The 24,164-nt window shown below is 34.9% G+C and overlaps 3 protein-coding genes across 17 annotated transcripts; all 3 read right to left on the bottom strand.

Annotated features, from left to right (window-relative positions):
- Positions 1 to 388: 388 nt before the first annotated feature.
- LOC18441850 (uncharacterized) lies at positions 389 to 3,120 on the bottom strand. 2 transcript variants are annotated; one of them, XM_020671919.2, is made up of 6 exons: positions 2,744 to 3,120; positions 2,203 to 2,288; positions 1,569 to 1,645; positions 1,387 to 1,436; positions 1,210 to 1,284; positions 389 to 1,095 (listed from the first exon to the last, which is right to left on the bottom strand). In XM_020671919.2, exons 1-6 carry the CDS (start codon positions 2,986 to 2,988, stop codon positions 627 to 629), a joined length of 1,002 nt encoding a protein of 333 aa, XP_020527578.1. In that variant the 5' UTR covers positions 2,989 to 3,120; the 3' UTR covers positions 389 to 626. The 2 variants fall into 2 exon arrangements, with proteins under 2 accessions (XP_020527578.1, XP_088725125.1); XM_088868999.1 differs by lacking the exons at positions 2,203 to 2,288; positions 2,744 to 3,120 and adding an exon at positions 1,752 to 1,888.
- Positions 3,121 to 6,672: 3,552 nt separating this feature from the next.
- LOC18441849 (uncharacterized) lies at positions 6,673 to 12,299 on the bottom strand. 14 transcript variants are annotated; one of them, XR_016057125.1, is made up of 8 exons: positions 12,016 to 12,299; positions 11,866 to 11,922; positions 10,140 to 10,226; positions 9,959 to 10,039; positions 9,318 to 9,414; positions 9,136 to 9,185; positions 8,011 to 8,138; positions 6,673 to 6,923 (listed from the first exon to the last, which is right to left on the bottom strand). XR_016057125.1 is itself a non-coding variant. In XM_088869000.1 (7 exons), exons 1-6 carry the CDS (start codon positions 12,253 to 12,255, stop codon positions 9,136 to 9,138), a joined length of 612 nt encoding a protein of 203 aa, XP_088725126.1. In that variant the 5' UTR covers positions 12,256 to 12,299; the 3' UTR covers positions 7,893 to 8,138. The 14 variants fall into 14 exon arrangements, 3 of the variants coding, with proteins under 3 accessions (XP_088725126.1, XP_006852138.2, XP_088725127.1); XR_016057126.1 differs by having other exon boundaries at positions 6,673 to 6,944; XR_016057124.1 differs by having other exon boundaries at positions 6,673 to 6,991.
- Positions 12,300 to 14,480: 2,181 nt separating this feature from the next.
- PUX1 (plant UBX domain-containing protein 1) lies at positions 14,481 to 20,370 on the bottom strand. The gene is made up of 7 exons (XM_011627841.3): positions 20,329 to 20,370; positions 19,158 to 19,263; positions 18,561 to 18,626; positions 18,319 to 18,386; positions 17,637 to 17,766; positions 16,366 to 16,470; positions 14,481 to 15,000 (listed from the first exon to the last, which is right to left on the bottom strand). Exons 1-7 carry the CDS (start codon positions 20,344 to 20,346, stop codon positions 14,789 to 14,791), a joined length of 705 nt encoding a protein of 234 aa, XP_011626143.2. The 5' UTR covers positions 20,347 to 20,370; the 3' UTR covers positions 14,481 to 14,788.
- Between the last annotated feature and the right edge of the window lie 3,794 nt (positions 20,371 to 24,164).

Raw genomic sequence — 24,164 nt, forward strand, 5'->3', positions numbered from 1 at the left:
GCACCTCTTGTAGTTGTGCACTATTCTGGAATCTGCAGCTTTATGCGGCTTCTATAATAGTGTAAAATAGGGAAGTGACACCACTCGGAAAGTGGTGCTTCCAAAAGCCTTCTTCCACCAATCAAACGAAGCCTAACGATGACTGTCGTTTTTTATCAGAAATAATCTCACTTAAAACCACTTGCAACTAGGAAATTTAACATCTTACCTGTATTTTTTTATTTAATTAAGAAACACATGATCGACGGTTGGGAATAATTTTGACAAATTTCCCTCAAAATAAGAACAGTGCAACAAAAAATAATAATGGTAAAGACATTACCCAACTTTTTATGTATCTTTAGAGATGTTTAGTTGCATCTTGGAGGAATAATGGAAAATAGTATTATTTTGCAATAGGGACATATCTTATTATCTTGAAGAAAAATAACACAAGTAGAAATCATAAAAAGTGCAGAAAATTTAAACTCGCCCAACAACATCTGCCAGTTGCAATTGTATATCTTCAGATTTCATTGAATCTTGGAGGATTCCAAGTGGGGAGACCTTAATCAAAATGTGGAAGACAATTTTTACAGATAAAACAACCACCCCCTTTAATATAGAACTGATTTCAGTCGTGGCTCTCAAATTGGTCGGCTCCTCTCACGAAGGCGCATTGCTCGAGAAGCCATGGCTCTCAAGTTGGCTCTTGCAGAAGATAGAGTGCTTCTTCTTGGAAACTGAGAATCATGAAAACCTGCCATGAATTCTTCTCTCTGTAACCTTAAAGCCAAGGCTGCATCCTCATCTTGGTTTGGTGTTCTCCTCCTCCCCAATGCTCTGTTGTTTGTAGAGAGAGAAGCCACTGGTCTGCTGCTTGTAGAATGAGAAGCTAATACTCTGTTGCTTGTAGAATGGGAAGCCAATACTCTGTTGCTTGTAGATTGAGAAACTGTTGGTAATACCCGAGAAGGCCTTCGCTTCGCTTCGGCCATGATTTGTCTCTTTCTCTTTCTCTCCTCAACTGCCTTCTTCTTTGCCTCAACTTCCTCTGGGAACAGAAGCTGTATGGTGTTCCATAGTACTGTGTTTATAGTGCAAGCCCTTCCAATGCTGAAAGAACAACCTCATTTATTTCAGAAAAACTCACCCATTTCATACTCACACACACACTCTCTCTCATGTTCATAATTTGAGGTATTATGGAAAATGTCCATAAGGGAGTACCTGATGAGTTGCCGGCACTTCGGGCATTTCCGCCCGCATTTTTCAGCTGCTGACTGTAAACATCTTAAACAGAAACTGCCATTATCAACAGTAACTGATTAGGCCAAAAACACAGGAAACAGGGGGCAAAAAGGCCATAATAAACAGTTAGTAATTTCACAGAGAACAATTTCATACCTGTGACCACAAGGAGTGGTACTGGGCTCAAAGCAAATATCCAAGCAAACCTGCAAATAATCCTCTGTCAAACGAGAGAGAGAGAGAGAGAGAGAGAGAGAGAGAGAGAGAGAGAGAGAGAGAGAGAGAGAGAGAGAGAGAGAGAGAGAGAGGATGTGGGTTTGATTCCCCCAGTCTCGTACCGCACAAGAGAGCTCTTCCCTCAATCTATCCAGACACAGGGGAGCAGGAGCATGAACATTGGGCATTGTGGCTTTCTCTGATGATAATAATTCATAATGAATTTCAGAGTCAGAACCTCGATTCCACTAATTCATGTTATAATTCCATGTCTATTTCATAAATAATTTGCAAGATTTTTTTACCTGGTTTTTTGTAGTCATCTTCAGCGTCAAGGTTAGGATGTTAAAGTATGGATATCTTGTTAGTATTGATATACATCATTATGCATACATATTAGTATGCTCTTAATTAACTGTCTTTTGATTATGATAAGATTAGTTAGTAATTATCCATAGCCGTTGGTATTTATCTTTAATTGTTAAAAGTCGAATATTTATATGATGTCTTGTATATTTATATAGAGAGAGTTATCTGAAAATAATAATAATAATAATAATAAAATGAATAAAATAAAATAAAATATATTTATAATGATGTATATCAATAGTAACAAGATATCCATACTCTTAACATAGGAGTCATCTAAATTCATAATGAATTTCAGAGTCAGGCGTCGAAACCAGAACCTCGATTCCACTAACTCATGGTATAATTCCATGTCTATTTTACAAATAATTTGCAAAAAAATTTTACCTGGTTTTTTGTAGTCATCTTCATCGTCAAGGTTTGGAACTGCAAGTGGGATAAGAGGAGGACTCTGCCTTCGAACTCTGCGCCTTCTGAAAGAACAATAGAACATGAAGAAAACAAAACACTGGGGAAAAACACAGTAGAACATGAAGAGAAAGAGAAAATCGCAGTCACAATGTGTAGTAAATTCCATTAAATTATTGTAGAGTTGAACACAAAAAAGACCACAGTGAAAGAAAACCACAGAGAACACTTCAGAGAGAGAAATAACTTTCTTGAGTTGCAAAAGAACAAGCTCAAGTACTATTTACTCTGCAACAAAATCAACAAAATCTTTGACCCAACAAGAGAGAAGAAAAATAGTACCTAATTTAAGAAAATAATCCAGAAAAATCTGAGAATGAAAAAAAAAAAAAAAGCCATGAAATCTAGAGAGATTAAAATTGGAATGCAAGAAAACAAGCAGTGAGAATCATCTGAACAAATAGCAAGGAAATGAAGGGAAAAAATGCCCATTGAAATCAAATGGGTTTTAAAGAATTACCTCTTCGAAGAGGACGGTGGAGATTTAATTAAAAGCGGGGAGGTTCTCTTCCTCTGCTTAGCTTCTCTCACAGGAGTGTCCTCGACCACGAGGCTCGCGAGCAGAAGGGTCTCCTCGTCCCAACCGGCCAATCTTGCTGCACATCTAAATCGTGGGCTAAACAAATTGCATTCATTCTCCCCATTGCAGTCTGTTTCTTGTGCTTGATTCCCTCTTTCCTCTGCTTTTCCCCCGGCCTCTTGCATTCTCTCTCGATTAGCTTGTGCCAGGAAGAGCTCTCTCTCTCTAGAAGATCGGTACGAGGGCTCTCTCTCTTGCTAGGATTTAGGTACAATTGCTCTCTCTCTCTCTCTAAATTGTGTACAAAGTCTCTCTTTAGATTGGGCTTCAAAGTGAAGAAAGAGTAGAATGATGGGTTGGTTGTGGTAATAACGGTTAAGAGAATTGGTGTTTAAATTCATGTTTCAACGGCTATGAGAGAGGAAGCTTCAACGGCTAGTTGAAGAGAGGCTTCTTAATAAAAAAACAGGTTTTGGTGAGGTCGAATATATCCCTACTTCTAAAAGCAAATAGCAGTTTTGTTCCTGCTGAAATTCGCACCAGAAAGTAGGGGTGGCAACGGGGGATAGGGTCCTAGTCTGGGACTCGGACCCGAAAAATGATATGGGACCCAAACCCAATCGGACCCGACCTAAAAGTCAAAAAATTGTGTTATTTAATTATGAAAAATAATCATATAAGACCTTCTCCCACCTATGTGTGTAGGATCCAAAAGATTAACATTAAATTCGGTATGGATCTTTAAAAAAATCAAGTCCCATATCCATATGATAACTTTTATAAAGATCTGTACCAAATTTAATGGTGATGCTTTGGAGTCCTATACACATGGGTAGAGGAAGGTCTTATAGGATCATTACTCTTTAATTATATTTAAATGTAATTCATTTATTGGGACTCAAAAAATAGTACCAGACTAGGACCTGGATCCAAATAATGTTTGGGTCCAATCTTGGACCTGACACGACCCGACGGGACCAATTTTTGAACCCATACACGGACCTAGATCGGGTCTACCCCTCGGGTCCCAGATTGAGTCTAGGTCCATTCCCACCCTACCAAAAGTGTAGGTTAGGATTGATTTTTTTTTTTTTTTTTGGGAATTTTTGTTTTTTCTTTTTTAATTTATGGGGACATGTTAATGGGACATTGGATTTGCAAAGCATTTCCAACCGAAACAAGAGACATGCGAAACATGGATAAAATTACGTTCATGTCCCCATAAATATTCGTTACCAAAATACCCATGAGAGATGTACTTTACACATTTGCGACTATTCCATTTATGATCATGTATTTTTTATGGGAAATTTATCATATTACATGTAAGAGATTAACAATTCGGCACTTTGCCTTATCTTTTGATTTAGTTTCAAAATACCCATGAAAAAACAAATGTTTTGAATTTGAATTGCAACAACTAGGCGAAGTGTCAACTAGTCCATCTCTCTATGGCCATTTTGACAAATTTTCCACTTTTTAATGGGTATTTTGATATTAAATTAAGAGTAATAATCTTTTGAGACCTTCTTATATCCATGTGTGTTGGACCCAAATGATCACCATTAAATTTGGCATAAATATCTAGAAAAGTTATCACATGAGTGTGAGACTTGACTTTTCTAGAGATGTGTGTCAAATTTAATAATGATCCTCTGAAGTCCTATACACGTGGGTGTGGAAGGGTCTAAAATTAAACTACATAGGCAAAATATCAAATTAGAGCCTAGCTCAAAAATTTCACTAAAAGACATTGTTTTGATACCCAAATATTAGTAAATTGATAATCATGACATCAAAATGCACGGACATGAGAAAAGATGGATTTTCAATTTTGAAAATAATGCATCTTGTAGCATATTTTTAGATCGTCAACTTTCAAGATTTTTAAGTATTCATATATCTGCTTGATTCACACTATTTTTGAAGCTTTAAATTTTATAGTTAAAGATGAAAATATATTTTAAAGCTATCACAAAGATTTCTAATATTGAAACCATTTATTGATACTATTTGAAGGTACGCTCTACTTTGATTGTTTGGAGCCTCGACTCTATACAAACCACACCTTTTTTTTGTATCTTATATTTATCCCTCTTTGTTAATTCTTTTTTATTTTTATTTCTTTAGAATGCCACCACTTTGAACTTTAAAGAGCCTTCAAACATTCAAGATTCAAAGTTCATTCATCTTGGAGCTTCTAATCACTTGGGGCCACTTGGGACCTCAAAGAGCTCTCCAAACATTCAAGATCCAAAGTTCATTCATCTTGGTGCTTCTAATCACTTTGAAAGGTCCTAAGTGACTGGTAGTTGCACTTTTGATGTTCACCTTGGACTTTGAAAGTTTGAAGCTACATTTTAAAAAAAGTATTTTGCTTTTTAATGCCAAGTTATTGTTGCTTTGGACCTTGAAAATCTGAAATAAAATTGAGGCATTGTGGACAAATAAAAAAAAAAAAAAAAGGGTTCAAGTTTAAAAACAAAAAAGGATTTTTTTTATATATAAAAGCATGGGGGGATGAGTATAAATTTTTTTAGCACCTAACAACAAAACTTCCGAATAATATTCTTTAGTATCAAAGAACAAAAGTTCCGAGTAACAATGTCAAGAAAGAGACGCACATTTTTCGGATAAAAAAGGAGAGAGGCGTGATCTTTTTTATAAAAATGAGAGGCGTTGTCGTTTCATTCAACTTGATAAAAGTGTCGCCTCCTGCACTCTCGAGAGAGACACAGAGACGTGTTACATTCTTTCAAAAAATAAAAAAAGAGAAAAAGTCTGAATCAAGAGACAGAAGGGCGAACAGAGAGACGTGTTACATTGTTTCAAAAAAAGAAAAAAGTAAAAAAAGTCTGAATCAAGAGACGGAAGGGCAAACAGGAAGCGATGTTTGACTAAGCAGTTTGCTGTCTGTAATCCAACCAAAACCGGTCTAACTGTTAGTTCAGTTTATCTAAATTTCGAAATATTAAGCAAATATATAAATAATAATTTGAAAATATAAAATATATTAAAAAAAAATTATCTAATTTATTTGGCCAGTCAAAGCTGGCTGATTTTGCCTGTTTTTTTTTTGGTATCGGGCCAATGATAACAAGGTTAAGAAGTAATGTAGCACGTATCAGCACAGAGATAAAGGCCGAACATGGCCGAATTGGGTTTTTGTTCATGTGGCCACGTCGAGCTTCTTTAGCCCACTGCACAAACAGGTTGCATACGGTAATCCATTTGGCTATTATCAAAGGTCTTAAAAACAGGTGATTCGGATGGGACCCGGCCAACTCAGATCCCACTAAATATCAAGAACCAGACGGTTCTCAGACATAACCAATTGGTGCTGTATTTTTATTTTTATTTTTTAATTTGTTTAGTCCATAATTTTCTTTAATTTTTTATTTGAGAATCCAATGGGATCATCACCGTCAGACCAAGTGATGGATGATCATGCATAGTGTGGGACCAATCAAAAGTGCACAATAAAGATCCTAGCATTTATCCTGTCCATCCACCAGTTGATCTGATGCTGAAGCCTGTTTGACTCTTATTTTTTTCTTCTCACTGCTAGGATTTGAACTTTGAAAGAGGAAGTGTTCATGCCACCAAGTCCTCTTAGGCATGCACAAGCGTCTCCATTTTGGGGGGAAAGATTTATGCATCTCTCTCTCTCTCTCTCTAAAGTAGAGGTCTCTCTATTTCCCTCCCATTTGGGAAATGTTCGAGCTATTGGCAACCACCACATGTATAATTCTTTTGAACCTACGCTAGTTTTGTCAAAAGAAATTACAAGAATGTTATGCTATGAAAATGTGTTTGATATTTCAGTGCTCCATTACTCTCTCAAGATATTTGGGACTGTTCACTTATGCTGATACCGAATAGTTGGATTGTATTGAAGATTTCTTAAAATTTAGAACATCAAAATTGAGGAAATGGAAAAGTACAGGTTTCAATGGGCCACCAAATCCTGATGACAAAATCTAGACATACAAAAAATTACAAGCATCCCAATAAGCCTTTTGATCCATGCATTTCCATGAAACAAACATTAATCTCACCTTTCTTTCTCGATTCATAATTATATGCCGAGGCTTCCAGCGCATTTTGGTCCTCATCGTTTCTTTGTCCAAGGTAGAAAGTACTGAGCCATCAGTGGGAATAACAAGGAGTTCCAAAGTAAAACCCATACTAACAGAAGAAAAAGGAAATGTAAGAAACCATTGACCTTTTATAAAAGGTCACAACCACTCGTCCCTTAAATTTCAAATTTCGTGATTGTAAAAGTGTCAATGAATAGACACAAAGTTCCAAAAAAATTTTTTAAGACTTTCGTGACTCATCTCAATCCAAACCAATTTGTTACCTAATGAGTAAGAATAATTGTGACCTCCTTGTAATAAAGATAAATGGTTTCTTTGTAAACAATCCCAAAAAAAAATGTAACTGAAATGAAAAAGGCCAAATAAATGTTGCAATTATGGCTATGCAAAAGGGAACTAAGCCGACTAGTGCTATAAGAAGCTGTGCAAAAGGGAACTGAGCCGACTAGTGACATAAGGAAAGCGCTAATTAAGCAACAATAATGGTCATATTTTTCAACGTATCAAGCTTTGTAAATAATCACAGTTCTTTCAATTGGTGATTAAGGGGCGAAATTTACTGGAGATGACATTGACTGAAGTATTGAACTCTATTACTGATCTATTTTTGGAAAAAGTTCATATAGGTTCTTTGGACGGTGTAGATCTTATACTATCTTAAAAAACTTGTCACTTTATGACATTGTCTTAAAAGAAGTCTCAAATCTACACCATCCAATTACATGGTGTAGAACATCGTGACCTCACTCCTACAAGGTTCCAGAAGTAAGGTTACCTTATGAAAACCACACCCCCTATATTTGCACGAGAAATTACTTGTGGCATCAAATTTTTCCAGGGAGCTATATAAATTGGTTCAAAACCAATAAACAACAACACGATCAATTTGTCCAAGGAGTCGATAGGTCAAGAACTAGAGAGAGCAAATAGGTATGGAAAAAGACACAAGAGAGTGTGTACCAAAATGGGCAATTCTTCTAACTTCAAACTTTGATAAACTAGCCAGTTTGTTATTATTAATCTTAAAATTGCTCTAGGCATGCTCAAGGATTTTATACCATAACTTAATCAAAGCCATGCACACAACGGCGAAGGGCATTGCCTAACCTCGTTGACTGCATGAAAACTCATCAATTGCACCACCTTATGGTTCAAGAGAGGGCAAAATTACTCCATCAGCCAAGGGGCATCTGCTTGTGTCCATTGATAAATTTCATCTTCTTTAAACCACAACGCTGCAAAAAGGGAAGTTTGGAGCAACCCATTAGATTCCCATAATGTTCTTCAATTCAAAGTAACCAATTGTACTGAACAACTAACTATGAATTCTTAATGATCACACTAAAGAATATAATTTTCACTCAAAATTGGTCACACTCATACTGAAATATGCCGGACAACAAGTCATATTGATGCTTCGAGAGAAATGAATCAGCCCCTCCACTCCTGTTTGTTATAGACTTAAAGCAATCATGCAAAAACATTCCTAGTAACATTGAACAATCAAAGAATATTAAACCGAATTACTTATCTTCAATTCACAGATCATAATAAAAGCTTCATTTAAGTCATTAAAGTTAAAAATTTATTATATTTTCAACAAAATATATTCATTATCAAGAACTTTATTACAGGACATGTAGATTGCAAACTACCCGCACATGAAGTACATCACATGGCTGCACAAGAAAAGTTGTGGACTGAGAGAAATCAAATGATTAAATTCATCAAATAACAACAATTTTCTATACAAGACCATAACATAAAGCCAAATAATTTCATGCTCCCATGGGAGCAAACTGTCCACTTGCTCCCTTGGGCCAAAACTATGCTAGCGATATCTTTAGGACCCCAAATTTTGGGGATCGCACCTTCAAAGGACTCAAACTCGAGTTGTGTGTACATGCACATGCACACACACTACTCTTTGCATGAAATCTAACATGAGAGAGTGAGAAAAGCTGTTTACATCTTTTTTTTCAGGAATAAAGCTGTTTACATCTTGTGCCTATAACACTTCAATTCATGATGTGGCATAAGTTCAACTAAGGAATAAGTAATTTCGAAGATGCTATATATTTGAAAATAATAGATAAAGCAATAACTCCATGGTCCTGTCCTCAAATAAAATGCCTTAATGGAAAACAAGTGTTTAATGGAAAACAAGTGATTATTAATTGAAAAACTTTATATTTGTACTCATCAAAGTCTTACGATTACAAAAACCCTCACCTATTTCACGCTGACCGTTCTCAGGACTGTCACTTCCATGGATAACATTCCTGCACAACAATCCCAGGATGTCATTCACCAAGATACCAACCAAACTAAGGACAAAGATGCACATGCGAATAAAGTTAATAAATTTACGGTACAAAAAGACCCATGATAGATCAAAAGAAAGTCAATAGAACCTTCCAGTTTGGATAGCAAGGTCTCCTCTGATGGTACCAGGTTGGGCTTCCAAAGGATTTGTTGCCCCGATGAGCTTACGGGCAGATGCAACAACCCCTACACCTTCCCAAGCCTAGCTAGTCAATTACGTAAAATAAAATAACGAAAGTGTCAAAATCAATTCAACCAAAGTAAACATAACCTCTCTCTCTCTCGCTCTCTCTCTCACACACACACACACATACACAGAAAAGAAAAGGGGGAAAGTGAAGGAATGGTGGTGTTCTATGCAGATAAGGTGGTATTAGTAGTGGACTCTGGGAGACTGAGGAAAGACAGGAAGCTCAAGCAGGTGATGTAGACAAGTAGCAAAGGAAAGGTAGAGAAAGTCGATGGCCTATGCAAGTGCAAAGTAGGATGGGAAGATGGGCATTTTAAGGGAGAGTAATTATAAATCAATGTTGAGCTGGAGCCTTAACAGTAAGTAGCCAGGGAATACTTTTCCAGATGAGAGTTCAAAGAGGGTGGAGCCGCAAGGGTAAGATTGATGTAAGTCACTATACTAAGGTCCTTTTCGTTGCAGTGTAACTTTGCCATTCCATTAATCATTAAAAGCCAAAAAAAGAGTCATATTCCACATATTGTTAATATGAGGACATACCATGCACACTACAGGACCGGATGTTACATACTGGATCAATTTTGGAAAGAAAGACTTGGACTGAAGATCCCTATAGTGTTCCTGTAATCATAAAATACGTGAGGAATAGATGCATGCCAAATACCACTCCCATGAAAAAAATAAAGGACGCTATAATAAAAGGATGATTACTAGGTGAGACCTTTGCCAGTTCTTCAGGGCATTGGAAGAGCTTCAATCCTTTCAACAAAAATCCCTTCTTCTCAAAACGAGAGATTATCTCCCCAACCTAGACATGCATTCCTTAGCATATACATGAGCAAAAAAGAAAGAACAAAACAAACACAATAAATACTTCGAACATTATTAAGAGCGAGAGCAATAAATCAGCAGGCCACAGACATGAATATATCCATGCCATATCATTTTGTTTTACAATTTTGTTCATTTACTAAGAATCAATAAGAAAATGTTATTTTTCAATAGAAATAAAAGACACCAATTTATTCAAAAGAATAAGGAAGCATTAGGGAAAGAAACACGTGCATGTGTGTTGCGTTCACCCACACACATAGGCACAACCAATCCATAATACATGATCATTACAGAATTAGCAAAAATTACAAAACATTTTGCTGAAAAGCATGTTGTCATTTTTTTTTTGGATAACCAATCAAATACCAAAAATACATGAACTAAGCAGCACAGCTGCCAATAGGACAGTACAATATGAAAAACACAAATTATACATGGAACTAGTCACTGCATTGTATTGTGATTCGACCAGACTGGACAAATTGATATGAAAACTGGGAACTGACTTAAAAAGCATCTAAGTCGTTCAAATGCCGAAGAATGCAAAAACACTTCTGAACAGAATGGTAAACTTCTTGACCTGTTGAGCCAATAGTTCATAGCAAACAATCTGAAGGCCTGAATATCGTCTCAAATTTTAGATACAGAAAATTTATACTACAATAATTCTAGAAAAATGGGAAGATCCCCGTAAAAGAATGGGAGTTATGAAAGACGTTATGCATTGCAAATTTACTTATTTTTTCGTTTTCAGTGTACTCCATTAATATTTGTAAACCATGACATCAGTATCCTAAAACTGTCCAACCAGCTCCTAAAAAAGCCAAACATGAGAAGACTACTTCTCCTATTTGACTTTGGTTGGTTTTTCAAACGGTGATGATTTAGTTAGCATTCTATATAAATGATGGAGCACCTCTATATCAATCGCTGCAACTAAAACATTTATTTCTACAAAATTAGGTACCGACCTCCGAGGTGAAAGTTCTCCAGTAATCATCAAATGACTTTGGGGAAGTCCCAATCAACAATCCATCATGACTAAATGCTTCTATATGTTTGCACCGACAAAATACTATGCCTAGAGGTCTAATAAAGCATTTAACAATTTCCTTATTCAGTTTAGGATTAAACTGTGAAATCCATAACATGGTTTTTGTCGCAAAATAAATGCCAAACTATAACTGTAATTCATAATGAAATGATTTTACAGGAAGGCCTCGAGCTAATCAGCAATAAGAAAAGAAGAAAGGCCTCAAGCTTATTGATGAATAATAAAAAAAAAAGGACAACCCCTATCTAACTAAATTTACAAATAAATCAATCTAGTACGTATATGGAAAAAAATCCAGAAAAGTTTAGAAACCAGAAAGTAAAGATATCGCATGCACGCAGCAAAATTAAACTGAAAATTGCCACTGTAAAAAAACAAAAAACTTAATGCTAAGAAAGTTATTGCCATCTTTGCAGAAGTCATTCATAATGCTGTTAGGTAGAAATGTGATTTCCAAATTCAACATTATCATGAAATCCTCCATAATTCCCATAGAAAAAGTTCGTATATAAACTCCAGATAAATGGATCAACGAGAGGAATTAAAAATGTGAACATACCAAACCTCGTTGAACACCATCGGGTTTCACCATAATGTATGTCTGTTCCACTCTTTCCTGGTCCAAAATGCGACGGGACAAAATTTACAGATACGGAGACTCCATGAAATGAGAGAGAGAGAGAGAGAGAGAGAGAGAGAGAGAGCTGACCATAGAAGCAACAAGGTGGGGGAGAAAGACATTGGCGCTGCGGCCCCTGCTGCCGCTCCTGCTCGCATGCTTCCTCGCCGGTTCCAAAAAATTCCCCTTTCTAGAGAGAGAACACGAGAGAACCAGAGACGGATAGAGAGAAGAAGAAAAAACAGGGGCTAGGGAATGGCGTCTAGCCTGGTTTTTTAGGAGAGAGAAACAGGTTGGAGAAGAATAGCAGGTGAGGTTTAGGGTTTCCATATTCTCTCTCTCACGCTTCCGCTTCGTACACTTGGACTACAGACAAGGACCAGTTATGAAACGCACATATATTATTATGCTCACAAAATAACATATTGAGCCATAAAAGTAGGAAACATAGATAGTATTTACTTTTCATGCAAAGAGATTACACTTAAAGTGGAGTTTTGAAAATGTTGTGATGGATAAATGACAACATAAATAAGAAATAGAATTCGAAAGGGATATATTTCAAAATATATAGGTGTGGCACTTTAATAAAATAACATAGAGTGGACTCAGATTAGAAGGTGTGAGATAATTCGAAGACTAACAAAAGAAAATAAAGGATAAGCTCAAAAGTACAAAAATAGTGAAAAAATATATAAAAACTTATCACATCATTTAAGGTACGACTTTTAATAGATTATACCAACAAATTAGAATTCGTATAATTGATCTTAATTAGTTAAAAAAAGGTTTTTATGATGATGATAATAAAGATGTCACACTTACTCTTGTCCATCAAAATTCAAATCGCGGTTATTGTAATAATGCCATTGACCTGACTCAAAACAAAAAGAAATCTCAAATTTTGTGTGTGATCCTTCGAACCATTCAATTTATATCTATTAGCTAAAAGTATTTGTGATTTTTTGTAACACAGCTAAATAGTCGACTCCAAATTCAATAAACTGATGAAATAAATTAATAAAGTATGGATATCGAAATTGGAATAGTAGAGAAGACAAGATGGCATTTTGCTCTTGGAAGAAAGGACCCAAACAGGGATATTCGAATTGAGGCAAAAGTAAGCTAAAGAATGAGAGCAGCACCGATTTATTGGTCGAACCAATTAAATCCAATTTTAAAAAGATAAAAGAAAAAGAAAGAAAAATAATTTTAAAATATAAGATTCATTATAAAAAAAATTCATTCGAAATTGTATAAAAAGTCGGTAAAAATATTAATCATCAGTCACACATTGATTTTAACTTGTTTTTTTTATTAAATTTAATTTTTTATTATATCAAATCAACCAATGGACCGATTGATATTCCAATAAATTTGTTTGCATATCCGGTCTGGCTTTGACATGTTGGAATAAGTTTGATGCTAGTTCTAAAATGTCTTTAAAAAGCCAAAAGATTTAGTGCTCTATTCCATTTACTCTCTTGAGTAAAGCCCAATCTAGCGTACCTTTTAGGATCGTCAGAAATTTTGGGGGCGGTACTAACCTCTTCAACCCTTAGGTTCACTTCAAGAAAAAAAAAAAAAATCCCAAACACAATAAGTGGGGGGTCAGATTTTTTAAATGGAAAAAATTTATATAAATACAAGGTTCTAAACAATCAAATTAGGGCATACCTGAAATTTTCCATTTGAAGAGGTTGTTTTGATGCCCAAATATCTTTAAATTGATCATCTTGACCTCAAGATTCATGGACATGAGAAAAAAATAGATTTCAAATTTTAAAAATAGTATATCTTATAATACATTTTTAAACAATTAATTTCAAGATTTTCAAATTTTCATAGATCTGCTCAATCTATATTATTTAGAAGTTTTAAATTTTCTAATTAGAGATAAAAATATATTTTAACGCTATCACAAAGATTTTCAGTACTGAAACCACATTTCTCGATATTTAAAGGTGCATTTTACTTTGATTGTTTAGAGCCTCGGCCTTATACAAACCGCACGCTTTTTAAATTTATCAAACTCAAAAAATTTACATCCACTACTCCTTAAGATTCTCTTTTACGTTTCGTACTTTTTAAAAGAATAAAAGCTCTTATGGAGAAGAAACATCAGCAAGAAAAAAAGGAACTTTTAACGGAAAAATTAAACCGAGTCTTATTATGCTAATTGCTCTTCCAAAAGAATTTCTCTACAGATATTTAGCTCATCCAAAAAACTTTAAAAAGTTAAAAACAATCAATATAGAAAATTAAATAACTGTAAAATTAATATTCACACAGCAACATCTTAATGCATCTGCAATTGGCTGCCATTTGAGATTCATCAGTACCCCTCACCACAAAGCATAAGATTGGAGCATCTTTAAAAAACTTCGCTGACGCACGCACAGAGAGAGAGAGAGAGAGAGAAAGAGAGAGAAAGAGAGGTGTCAAGCTCAACCCATCTTTTCTTTTTCTTTTTTACTCTTGTAATTTATTCTACATCCTTGCAAATCAAAAGAGAATGATCAAAGCTCAACACATCATTGAAAAAACCATCACAATAAACCCAATTTTCAACCACTTTGATTACAAAGCAACAACAATGTTGAGGTGAAGCCAAGTATTGCTCTTCAAACATCTAATACAACACGCGCCAAACATTCAGCCCATTTAAGTAGAGTTTGACAATATAGCACTCATGATAAAGCCAAACTAGATTATGAACTTGATGATACATTTTTAAAACAAAATATTTTATCATTCCATGATTGAATCCATGTTGACATGAGCAGATCCTTGATATATAAACTAGTTAACAAAAGCTTCATCAATTCTAGCACATTTCTGATACCAAGTTAAGCTGGCAATCTCACATTCTAAGCCACCTGGGCTTGACAGGTTTTTTTGTAGCAGGCTTAGCTTCAACAGGCATCGATGGAGCTTCAACTTCAACAGGAACAGTAGTGTCTGGTTCAGCTCTAATTACCTCTTCAATGGGCACAGTTTTAAGATGGATATCCTTCAAAGCCATGATATCATCGCGAAGAAATGGCCCGGATATTAGGATCCCTTCATCTTCCCCTGCCAATTCACATTAGTGGACTACAATGAGAAAAGGAGGGAAAAAAGTCCTCATGTTTTTATGATAAATGAGTGGCAAAGGAAAAGAAAAATCCATTGCCGGAATGCAGAAGCAGAAACATAAAAAATCTCAATAAAAATTTGAAAATAATCTAGATCATATGAAAAGAATTAGGATCCTTTCATCTTCCCCTGCCAATTCACACTATTAAACTACAACAAAAAAGCAAGGGAAAAAAAAAGTCTTCACTTTTTTATGATAAATGAGTGCCAAAGGGAGTCAATTGTCAGAATGCAGAAAGCACGAAATATCCAAAATTGCAATAAAAAATTAAAAATAACCTTAGATCATATGAAAAGAGGATTTCCTATGTGTGTGTGTGTGTGTGTGTGTGTGTGTGTGTGTGAGAGAGAGAGAGAGAGAGAGAGAGAGAGAGAGAGAGATATTTAAATTGAGCTTTGATACTTGTGCAGTACATATTTCTTCAAGATTAATACTATTTTTTGGGATGTATGGAAAGATGCCTTCCACACACTTTGTGAAGGTGTAAAGCTCACATCCTATTTAGCATGTTCGTAGGATGGTCCGATTGTAAGAGCCATTATAATTTGTTAACGACTTGAGTTAAATGTCCTTGGTTCAAGTAAAATAACTCCATGTAAAGGACAAGATTTCTTTACAGTCTGGTCAATTTTGAATACTACTGTTGTATAACAAAATGTGCGGGACACCAAGGCAGTCCTACTTTGAGAAGAGAACAAAAAAAAGGCAGTCCTACATATTACTCTTGGACATACAATAATTCAAACTACAAGACATCCATTATCATGGATGCATAGTTTTTGCATAGAGAATACTCAACAGAGCCTGAAGGTAAAAAGAAAAGTACTTCAGTTTTGTCCAACTACACTAATACATAGTGTTACTAAATATTCTTGATTTTGACAAGATTCATGATGCAACATGACTAGATTGCGTTCATATCGTCTCTTCCATTTATCATGGTTACTCTTCTCATCCTTGTTTTAAAGGTCTCTATGTGTCTGCACTCTATATCTTGATGTATACTTAATTTGGCTTTAAGGTTTTGTCAGTTTATGCGAGCACATGCGTGTGTCTCTTTTGAAATAACACAGGTTACAGAACACAATATTCTTGTTGAGGACATCTAATCTAAATTAAGCATGGACATTATATCCCCAAAACTTGTGAGGATCTATGAAGCCATCTACTGTCTCAAGGAACATGAATCTCGCTAATGTACATCCTTATTCTGAAGAAATATATCAGATTGAAAAAAGAAAAGTCAAATGGCATAATTAAAATATAAAAGAAGAAGAAGAAGAATGAATCTAAAGATTTACCATTTATCAAGTCATAAGAAAAGTATACAATAGCACCAGGGATAAACCCCGCAGAGTGGAAATCCTTCGAGAGATCATTGATTTTCTGTTTCGGAGGAGTGGTGTCTGAAATATAGAGTGAAAAAAACACAAGAAATCATGCAGAGGCATAATAAATTCGAAATTGATAACCTAACTACCTATACACAAATGCCATCTGCTGAAGATAAGATTCATAAGTGCATATTGATGAATACTATCCAAACAGATATGCACCAACCCACTAGGTTTCTTGGAAAATATATGATTTACAAACATTACCATACAAGTAAAACAGGGAAAAGAAGCTCCCAAAGTTAGCCCATTTTAAATCCATGTAAACCAACTCATCTGTGCTGATGTTATATGGCCTACTGTGGTGCTAGTTTCAATTATCTTCTAATTAAATAATACTTGATCAACGTAGTACAAAAAAAATAAAAAGAAAAAACATAAGTAGCCCATGGCAATAGAAAGGCCTAATAACTCATATACTCCAAGCGGTGCGCCAGGGTTTGACTCTCTCGAAATAAGGGAGGTTTTGGAAATAAGCAAATTACACAATAAACTCTGTAGAAGATACCTTCCAATTTCAAAAGAGTATACAAAATCTCTTTCATTTATTTGATGATATTTTGTGAGTCACCTTTAGTGACACTTATTACTTAAATTCTTTGGTCAAAAATAGAATCCCTTTCAAAGACTCATATGTTTCAGCCCGAGTTTTATCTTCAAAGCCTACCACATATCACTTTGATAATGATTTCTGTTATTCTTTAAAGTCCCTACATATCTAATGTCAGCAAAACTCCTCCTACTTCACAACTTTACTCTATTCAAACATTGCCACACTCATTGAGCTTCCAATTTGAAAACCTGGCTACTCGTCTGACCAAGTAATTTTGTTTTTGTTATCCAAGGCACTGTTAAATGGTTGCTGGACAAATCTTATGATATGCAGAGGAGTCAGTACATGCATTCACTTATGTAATTGCAAAACTGTCACTGGAATGATCAAGAAGAAACAACTAATTGATTCTTTTCAAGCGCCTAATGATCTGATTATACATGACAAAGAAAACACACAATATTCCATACCATTTCACACCACAGTTGCGAAGTAATACTAAGACAACCAAACGTCCAAGCCATTCAGATAGCCAAAAAGGAAAAAGATTTTGAAACCTGTAGAACTTAATGATTTGAAAAAAAAAAAAAAAAAGCAGGTTACTACAAGAATGAGAAACACTTACATATGTAAAATGGCAGATCTGGACGAGCAATTACTTTCTTGAGAAGGTCCGTTAAACTTGAAATGATATCAGATGAATGAAATTCTGCTTCCAATATGTAGTTATCAGGAAAGTGGACCCTCATAATTGCCTGAACAAGTTAAAATCGAAGTTAAACTACGAAACCATTTTACAAACACCACAAGGTTATGGCCATTCCAAAAAGAAGTATGAATTTTGATAATTTATTGGACTGGTTAGACATTTCAGATGAACTGCATGAAAGACAAGAGAGAGAAACCACAGTCAGCTCAAAATAAACAATCATCAGAAAAGACTAGATCTCACTCACCAAGAATATGAATAAAGAACGCAGAATAGATCAAAACATACAAGCAAACATATTTTTTAGTAGATGAACCCCAAGTTCAACATCAGCTGTCAAGGTTTCACAATAATATTGATGCATCAGTAAAAAAGGAAAAGACATACTTGTTTGTGATAAATGCAAGGTGGCATATCCATTGTTCACATATTTACATGTAACTAACAGCCTTTCAAAGAATGCCATACAAATTTCATATGCCAAATTGCCAATAAGTAAGATGGCAAACCTAGATGACACTCTTTGTGAGCAATCACAACTATATGTAAATGGCTACTGAAATGTTTCTCAGAAAAAAAGTATTATTTTTTAATGTACCTTTGATATTTTTGACCTGCGGCTAGCCTCTTCGGCTTCACGAATTTTGCGGGTCTTCAACTGTTTGTCTGTTCAGTTCAATCATCAACGTCAATAAGAAAACACAGTAAAAGACAAACAAAAGCTGCATATTTAGACGGTTGCATGCAAATGTCATCAACAAATGAATCTAAATCTACTCCATGCTAATACGTTCGAGAGCCCAAAACCACATAATGAAGCACCTATCATCAAATTATTACCTTTCTTAGTTGACAATAGTCGGTAGTAATCCTCAGCCGTAAATTCATAGAATTCATCCTGCTCCTCTGTCAAAAAGATGGAAAATGTGCATAAGGAATGAATACATGGCTATTCGGACAAAGGTTCATAAGGACTAGAACAGCAACACAACCTAGATAAGTGGATGCTCTGATCAAATTGATCATACAAGCCCATCAAACTGATCAATCCAATCAACAAAAATAGCCCAAAGAATTAAAAGAAGTGAAAGGCTTTCAACAAGTCTGGCCAACTAGTTCAAACCAGTTTTTGGCAATTTCCCAGTTCGAGAGCCGAATTAAAATAGAGCCAGCGTCGCATTGACTGATGCCAACTAAAATGCTGAACCCCAACATGGTTAAAGAGTTCAGGACCACCAAAAATCCAAACATATGTAGCACAGAAGAAATAATCACTAATGAATAACAAGGGAGATATTCAGAAAAATAAGTTTCATAACTACTATTAGTTAGTATAATAGCTTAAAACTACAAAAATAAAATGAAGCAAGAAAAGGTCAATTAAAGTCAAGAAAGAGGTGAAGAATTGAATGTCTTGGATATCGCTGTATCACTTACCACTATTTGATACAGAAGTCAGGTTCCCATCAGATGGTATAGAAGCCGAGTTAGTGAATATATGAATTCCTCTGCCCAGTTCTTTTGCCACTTCTGCAAGTCTGGCCTGAAATTGTACACATAATAGTGATAATATATACATTATTAGATATGCAAAAAGGTAAGTGCATTTGCAAAAGTGAAAGCAACACAATTGACCAGTTCATCATGCACACAATTGCACAAAAATCAGCATACACATGAACATTATAAAAAACCACACCCCAATGCAAAGTTCAACGACAAGTAGCATTCTTGCAACATGAACAGGCACAAACCATCTCAAGAAAATGGAGAAAGAATGGAAGATCATACTGTTACATATACATATACATGGGCTTCAAATTTCATCTGTCCACCGTCAATCATGATGCAGCACAAAATTATTCATCAAACATACAAAAAGCTTATCAAATAAACCAATTCTTGGTATTATACTCTCACCATTATGTTGATTAATATTATCACAAGCCATATAATCCTTATTCAAGATGACTAATTTCGAAGGCATTGGGGAAGTCCAATATACGAGATAGGCAACCCAGTCCATAAGAAACCATAAATTGTCTGAATTATCATAACCACAGCACAGAAAAATATATGATATTTTTAAATTCTTTTTGACATGAATACCTATAAACGTTCCATAATGAGCACTCTAATCCTTTCATTTCCATTAAAGAAAGCTACAAAATTCCCATAAATCATCACTTCCAAGATTCATCCTTACAGGGGTTGATCAGATATGTTTACGAAATCACAAATTTTAATCCGCAATTAACATTATTGAAAGAGAGATATTCACCAATAAACTAACAATCACCAAGAACAAAGTTGCAGCTATACAAACTCTGATACATCTTACAATGAAACAAATTCATAAAGTTCTTTCAATATGTAAAAAAACCATTAGTGAGTAGGAGTAAAACAAAGATTTCAATTGAAAAGTATCACGGGCCCTAAATATGGATACGATGCAACCATGACATACTGAACAATTTCATGAAAAAGCAATAAAAAAAAACTCAGTAATTTTCTCAGAAAATAAGCTAGAAGTTTCTCTGAAGCCCTAAAATCGCCATGAACAATAAAAATGAAGCAAAATTTTCTGAAAATAGGTAAAAAATGGAACCTCAGCATTGGGATCCATTGGTGTGTAGATTACAAGTCTCCTTTTTGGGAAGCAACTCATCTATACAATTCCTTCCCTCCCCTTTCATTTTCTTACTTGAAACTCATGTGAAGCCCTCTACTTTAAGTTAATAAGTGGGGTTTTTGTACATCCGCGGACGGAATATGTTCTGATGCACTCCCACTTTTATAGAGGATCTTGTTTCAATAAGCCCTAGGCCTTGTGAAAAAAAAGCAAAGCCTCATCTTAAAACGTCATATGTTAGGAAAATCCCTATGATGACTTTCAAATCTATTTCCAACATGGATTATAAATTTTGTAGCTCAAAGAACGAATCTTGTGGATTTATGAACATTTTAAATGAACCGTTTAGATAGTGTGTTATAATTTACATTATTTTTAAGGCTTACAATCTTTTTTAAAGCCAAGGTCGAGATGATCAATTTGAAGTTTTTCAACACTAGAACTAAGTTTCTCTAGGAGATGAGGCTTTACTTCTTTTTTCTTCATAGGGTCTAGGCCTTATTTTGACCTTTACCTTATGTAGATGGATTTCAATTTATTATTTTCACCTAGAAGTAGATTTTGGATCTAAAATTTTATGCTCAATAGTCTTGATCACGCCACTAGGGCAATGAATCTTAGAAGAAAAAAGGATTTTTGGCATTAAAAATGGACTATCGAATATTTATGGACTATTTTATACTTTGTTCGTAGGACGTTCATTTTTAATTCGTCATAGGTCATCACGAGATTTGCACCAATTTGAATGGTGGAAGAATTTTAGATCCAAAATGGGGAAGCATCTAAAGCGACATACCATGTGTTTTAGATCCTAGTCATTTCTAATGTTTTACATATTATCTGGACTGTCAATTTTCAAGATTTTCACGTGTTTATAGATCTAATTGATTTGAACCATTTTTAGAATTTAAAATTTTATAATTAAAAATGAAAATAGATTTTCAAGCTATCTTAAGAATTTTTTACATCAAAATTACATTTATGCTAAAATTTAGAGGTATGAGGTGTCTTAATTGGATTGTTTAAGGTAGCAACATTATACAAACCACACCTAAAAGACTCAGTGTATAATGGAAGAAGAAAAGAGAGAACTTAGCAAGAAGCAAGGCCCAGCAGAGAGAAAGGGCATAATGCACAATATTCCTTCTTCTTCTTCTTCTTCTTTTTCCTATGTGTATAATTGACTATATAAATCTTTCTGTTGTAAATATGAACATGTATTAGTCCGCTATCTGATATTTTGGCATGCATATAACAGGTATTGGTCTCCTAGCTAAGGACCTGATTTGTGCCACAAGGCAATATGACCTTCAATGTAGGACTTCCCAACAAGAAATGAGGGAAATTCGAAATCAGATGAATAAAGAAGGCAAGAATCAAACTGAAGATAGAGCATAAGAGCACAGAGCACATAACCCTTGAACACCAGGGAGAAGAGATGAGCATAACCAGAAGCTTTCAAGGGATGCTAAAAGATTGGATGCCACAGATTTCGTACAGAAAACGTCGAAGAGAAGAAGAAAAGACTTGCGAAATGCGAGATATACAGCCATTGATGTCTATCTTCTTCATCTTTTTTCTTCACGCATTCACTGTGTAATACTAGGCAATCAATTGAGGAAAAAGTTTATATAGAGGCGAGGCTCTAAACAATCAAATTATAGCCCACCTCAAAAATATCGCTAGAAGAGCTTGTTTTCATGCCCAAATATCCTCAAATTGATCATCTCGGTACTAAGATGCATGGACATGAGAAAAAAATGGATTTCAAGCGTTGGAAATAGTGCATCTTGTAACGCATTTTTGGACCGTCAATTTTTAAGATTTTTAAGTCTTCGTAGATATGCTCGATCTACATTATTTTTGAAGCTTTAAATTTTATACTTAAAGATGAAAATATATTTTAAGGCTATCACAAAGATTTCTAGTATTTAAATTACATTTCTCGATACTATTTGAAGATGCACTTTACTTTGATTGTTTGGAGCCTCGGCTGTATATAAACCGCACCCTAATATTTATTACCTTCAATAGAGGGAAATTTATCAAAAAGCACTCAAGAGATGAATTATTTGACATCTCATCTTTTCTTCTTATTTAATTTCAAAAATCACATCTAGTGCACATCATCATCATCATCACCTAAGTCATCTCAACTATTTGGGATTCGCTATACAAATCAAGTCCCACAATAAGCATTTAAATATTTTATTGTCATTAATTAATAAGAAAATTTATCAAAAAATTAACCAAGAGAAAGTATTTGATCTCTCCCCTATTTCTTTTGATTTAATGTCAAAAATCTTATCAATGGCAAGTAATTATGAATAGGAGTAGTTGACATTTAAGATGTATTTTAATAAAAGGGTAGAATGTTAAATAGTTAAAATGAGCTCTTTTATAATATTTATTATCTTCAATAGGGGAATTTATCGAAAAACACTTAAAAATGAATCATTTGACATCTCATATTTTTTCTTATGATTTAATTTTGAAAATCATATCTAGTGGATATCATTATCATCATCTAAGCCATCCCAACTATTTGGGGTTGGCTACACAAATAATGTTCCATCATTCCGTTCTATCAAGAGTCATCTATTTAATCAGACCAAAAATCACTATATCTATTCTCATACTTCCATCCATGTCTTTATGAGTTTTGCACTTGCCCTTTTGAAGTTTTCTACTTGAACCAAATTATCTTTACTAATAAGTGATGGATTAGGTCAACGTTGTCATTAAGTACACATAAGCATAAATTACAATAGTTGATATTTCATGTATGTTTTGATAAATGAATGATATTAAAGAGTAAATATCGTTGGTGTGGTTTGATAGATTTCAGTTTTTAATAAATTAAGTGTCTTCAAAATTTTAAGGCACGAACGCACCTAGGGCTGAAGTGTTGCGATAATATTAATGATTTTTAACATAATAAATATGTATCGACACGTGATACCATCTCAGGGCTAAAATGTCATATAACACTGGTGCCGAGTTTTATTTATTGCTCTTCTCAAAGGTTTTTCTTGAAGGCTGTTTGCCTTGATGATCAAATGTGAATCAGGTGGCCGAGGGTGTCCCCATCTTTTAAGTCGAGAATTTTTTTTCTATGCAAAAAAAATAATACCCCTCAACTATACGATTTCATATCTCATATGGGTAATTGTGATCTTTTTGCACCCAAAATAAATTATCTCCTAATATATAATTCGAAAAGCTAGCCCGTTCTTGCCGCCTCATTGCTAAAAACTTTTGTTTGCATGCATCTAGACCAATGTTGTCAGACTCGCTTTGCTTCAGACGAAGAGGTCGAAGTCTTTGGATTTTCGGCTTAGACCGAAGCAAAGCGCAGCTCCACTGCAACCAATGTTGTCAGACTCGCTTTGCTTCAGACGAAGAGGTCGAAGTCTTTGGATTTTCGGCTTAAACTGAAGCAAAGCGCAGCTCCACTGCAACCAATGTTGTCAGACTCGCTTTGCTTCAGACGAAGAGGTCGAAGTCTTTGGATTTTCGACTTAGACCGAAGCAAAGCGCAGCTCCACTGCATCAGCTTCGGCCTGCTTTGGCCAACTTCGGTCAAAATCGGCTTCTCCAGCCAAAGGTTCGGCCGAAGCACAAAACTGTCTTTTTATCTTTGACTTCCACTTCGGTGGGATTCGGCCTCTTTGTGCCCGCCCTTGAGCTGAAGCTTCAGTCCAAAGCATATAATTGTACTTTTTATTGAATTTTTATTTTTATATTTTTTATTATTTTAATATTTTTTGTGTATAAATATTACTTATTATTATTTTTTTTAATTCAAAGCC

Source organism: Amborella trichopoda, chromosome 6 (genome assembly GCF_054954075.1).
Source record: "Amborella trichopoda isolate Santa Cruz 75 chromosome 6, AtrichopodaSantaCruz75HAP2 v2.0, whole genome shotgun sequence".
Lineage (NCBI taxonomy): Eukaryota > Viridiplantae > Streptophyta > Magnoliopsida > Amborellales > Amborellaceae > Amborella > Amborella trichopoda.

Bases quoted from the DNA above. Each gene is read 5' to 3' on its own strand.
- LOC18441850 (XM_020671919.2), bottom strand. From the start codon at position 2,988: ATGCAAGAGGCCGGGGGAAAAGCAGAGGAAAGAGGGAATCAAGCACAA. The intron at 2,289-2,743 runs GTAATTCTTTAA...TTGTTCTTTCAG, and splicing joins CCACCGTCCTCTTCGAAGAG to AAGGCGCAGAGTTCGAAGGC. The intron at 1,646-2,202 runs GTAAAATTTTTT...TATTATCATCAG, and splicing joins AGATGACTACAAAAAACCAG to AGAAAGCCACAATGCCCAAT.
- LOC18441849 (XM_006852076.4), bottom strand. From the start codon at position 12,255: ATGGAAACCCTAAACCTCACCTGCTATTCTTCTCCAACCTGTTTCTCT. The intron at 10,040-10,139 runs GTCTCACCTAGT...TTATGATTACAG, and splicing joins GCCCTGAAGAACTGGCAAAG to GAACACTATAGGGATCTTCA. The intron at 9,431-9,958 runs GTATGTCCTCAT...TTGACTAGCTAG, and splicing joins CCGGTCCTGTAGTGTGCATG to GCTTGGGAAGGTGTAGGGGT.
- PUX1 (XM_011627841.3), bottom strand. The intron at 18,627-19,157 runs GTAAGTGATACA...TCTTTTTGACAG, and splicing joins GACTTCTGTATCAAATAGTG to AGGAGCAGGATGAATTCTAT. The intron at 15,001-16,365 runs GTAAATCTTTAG...GTGAATTGGCAG, and splicing joins TTCTTATGACTTGATAAATG to GGGAAGATGAAGGGATCCTA.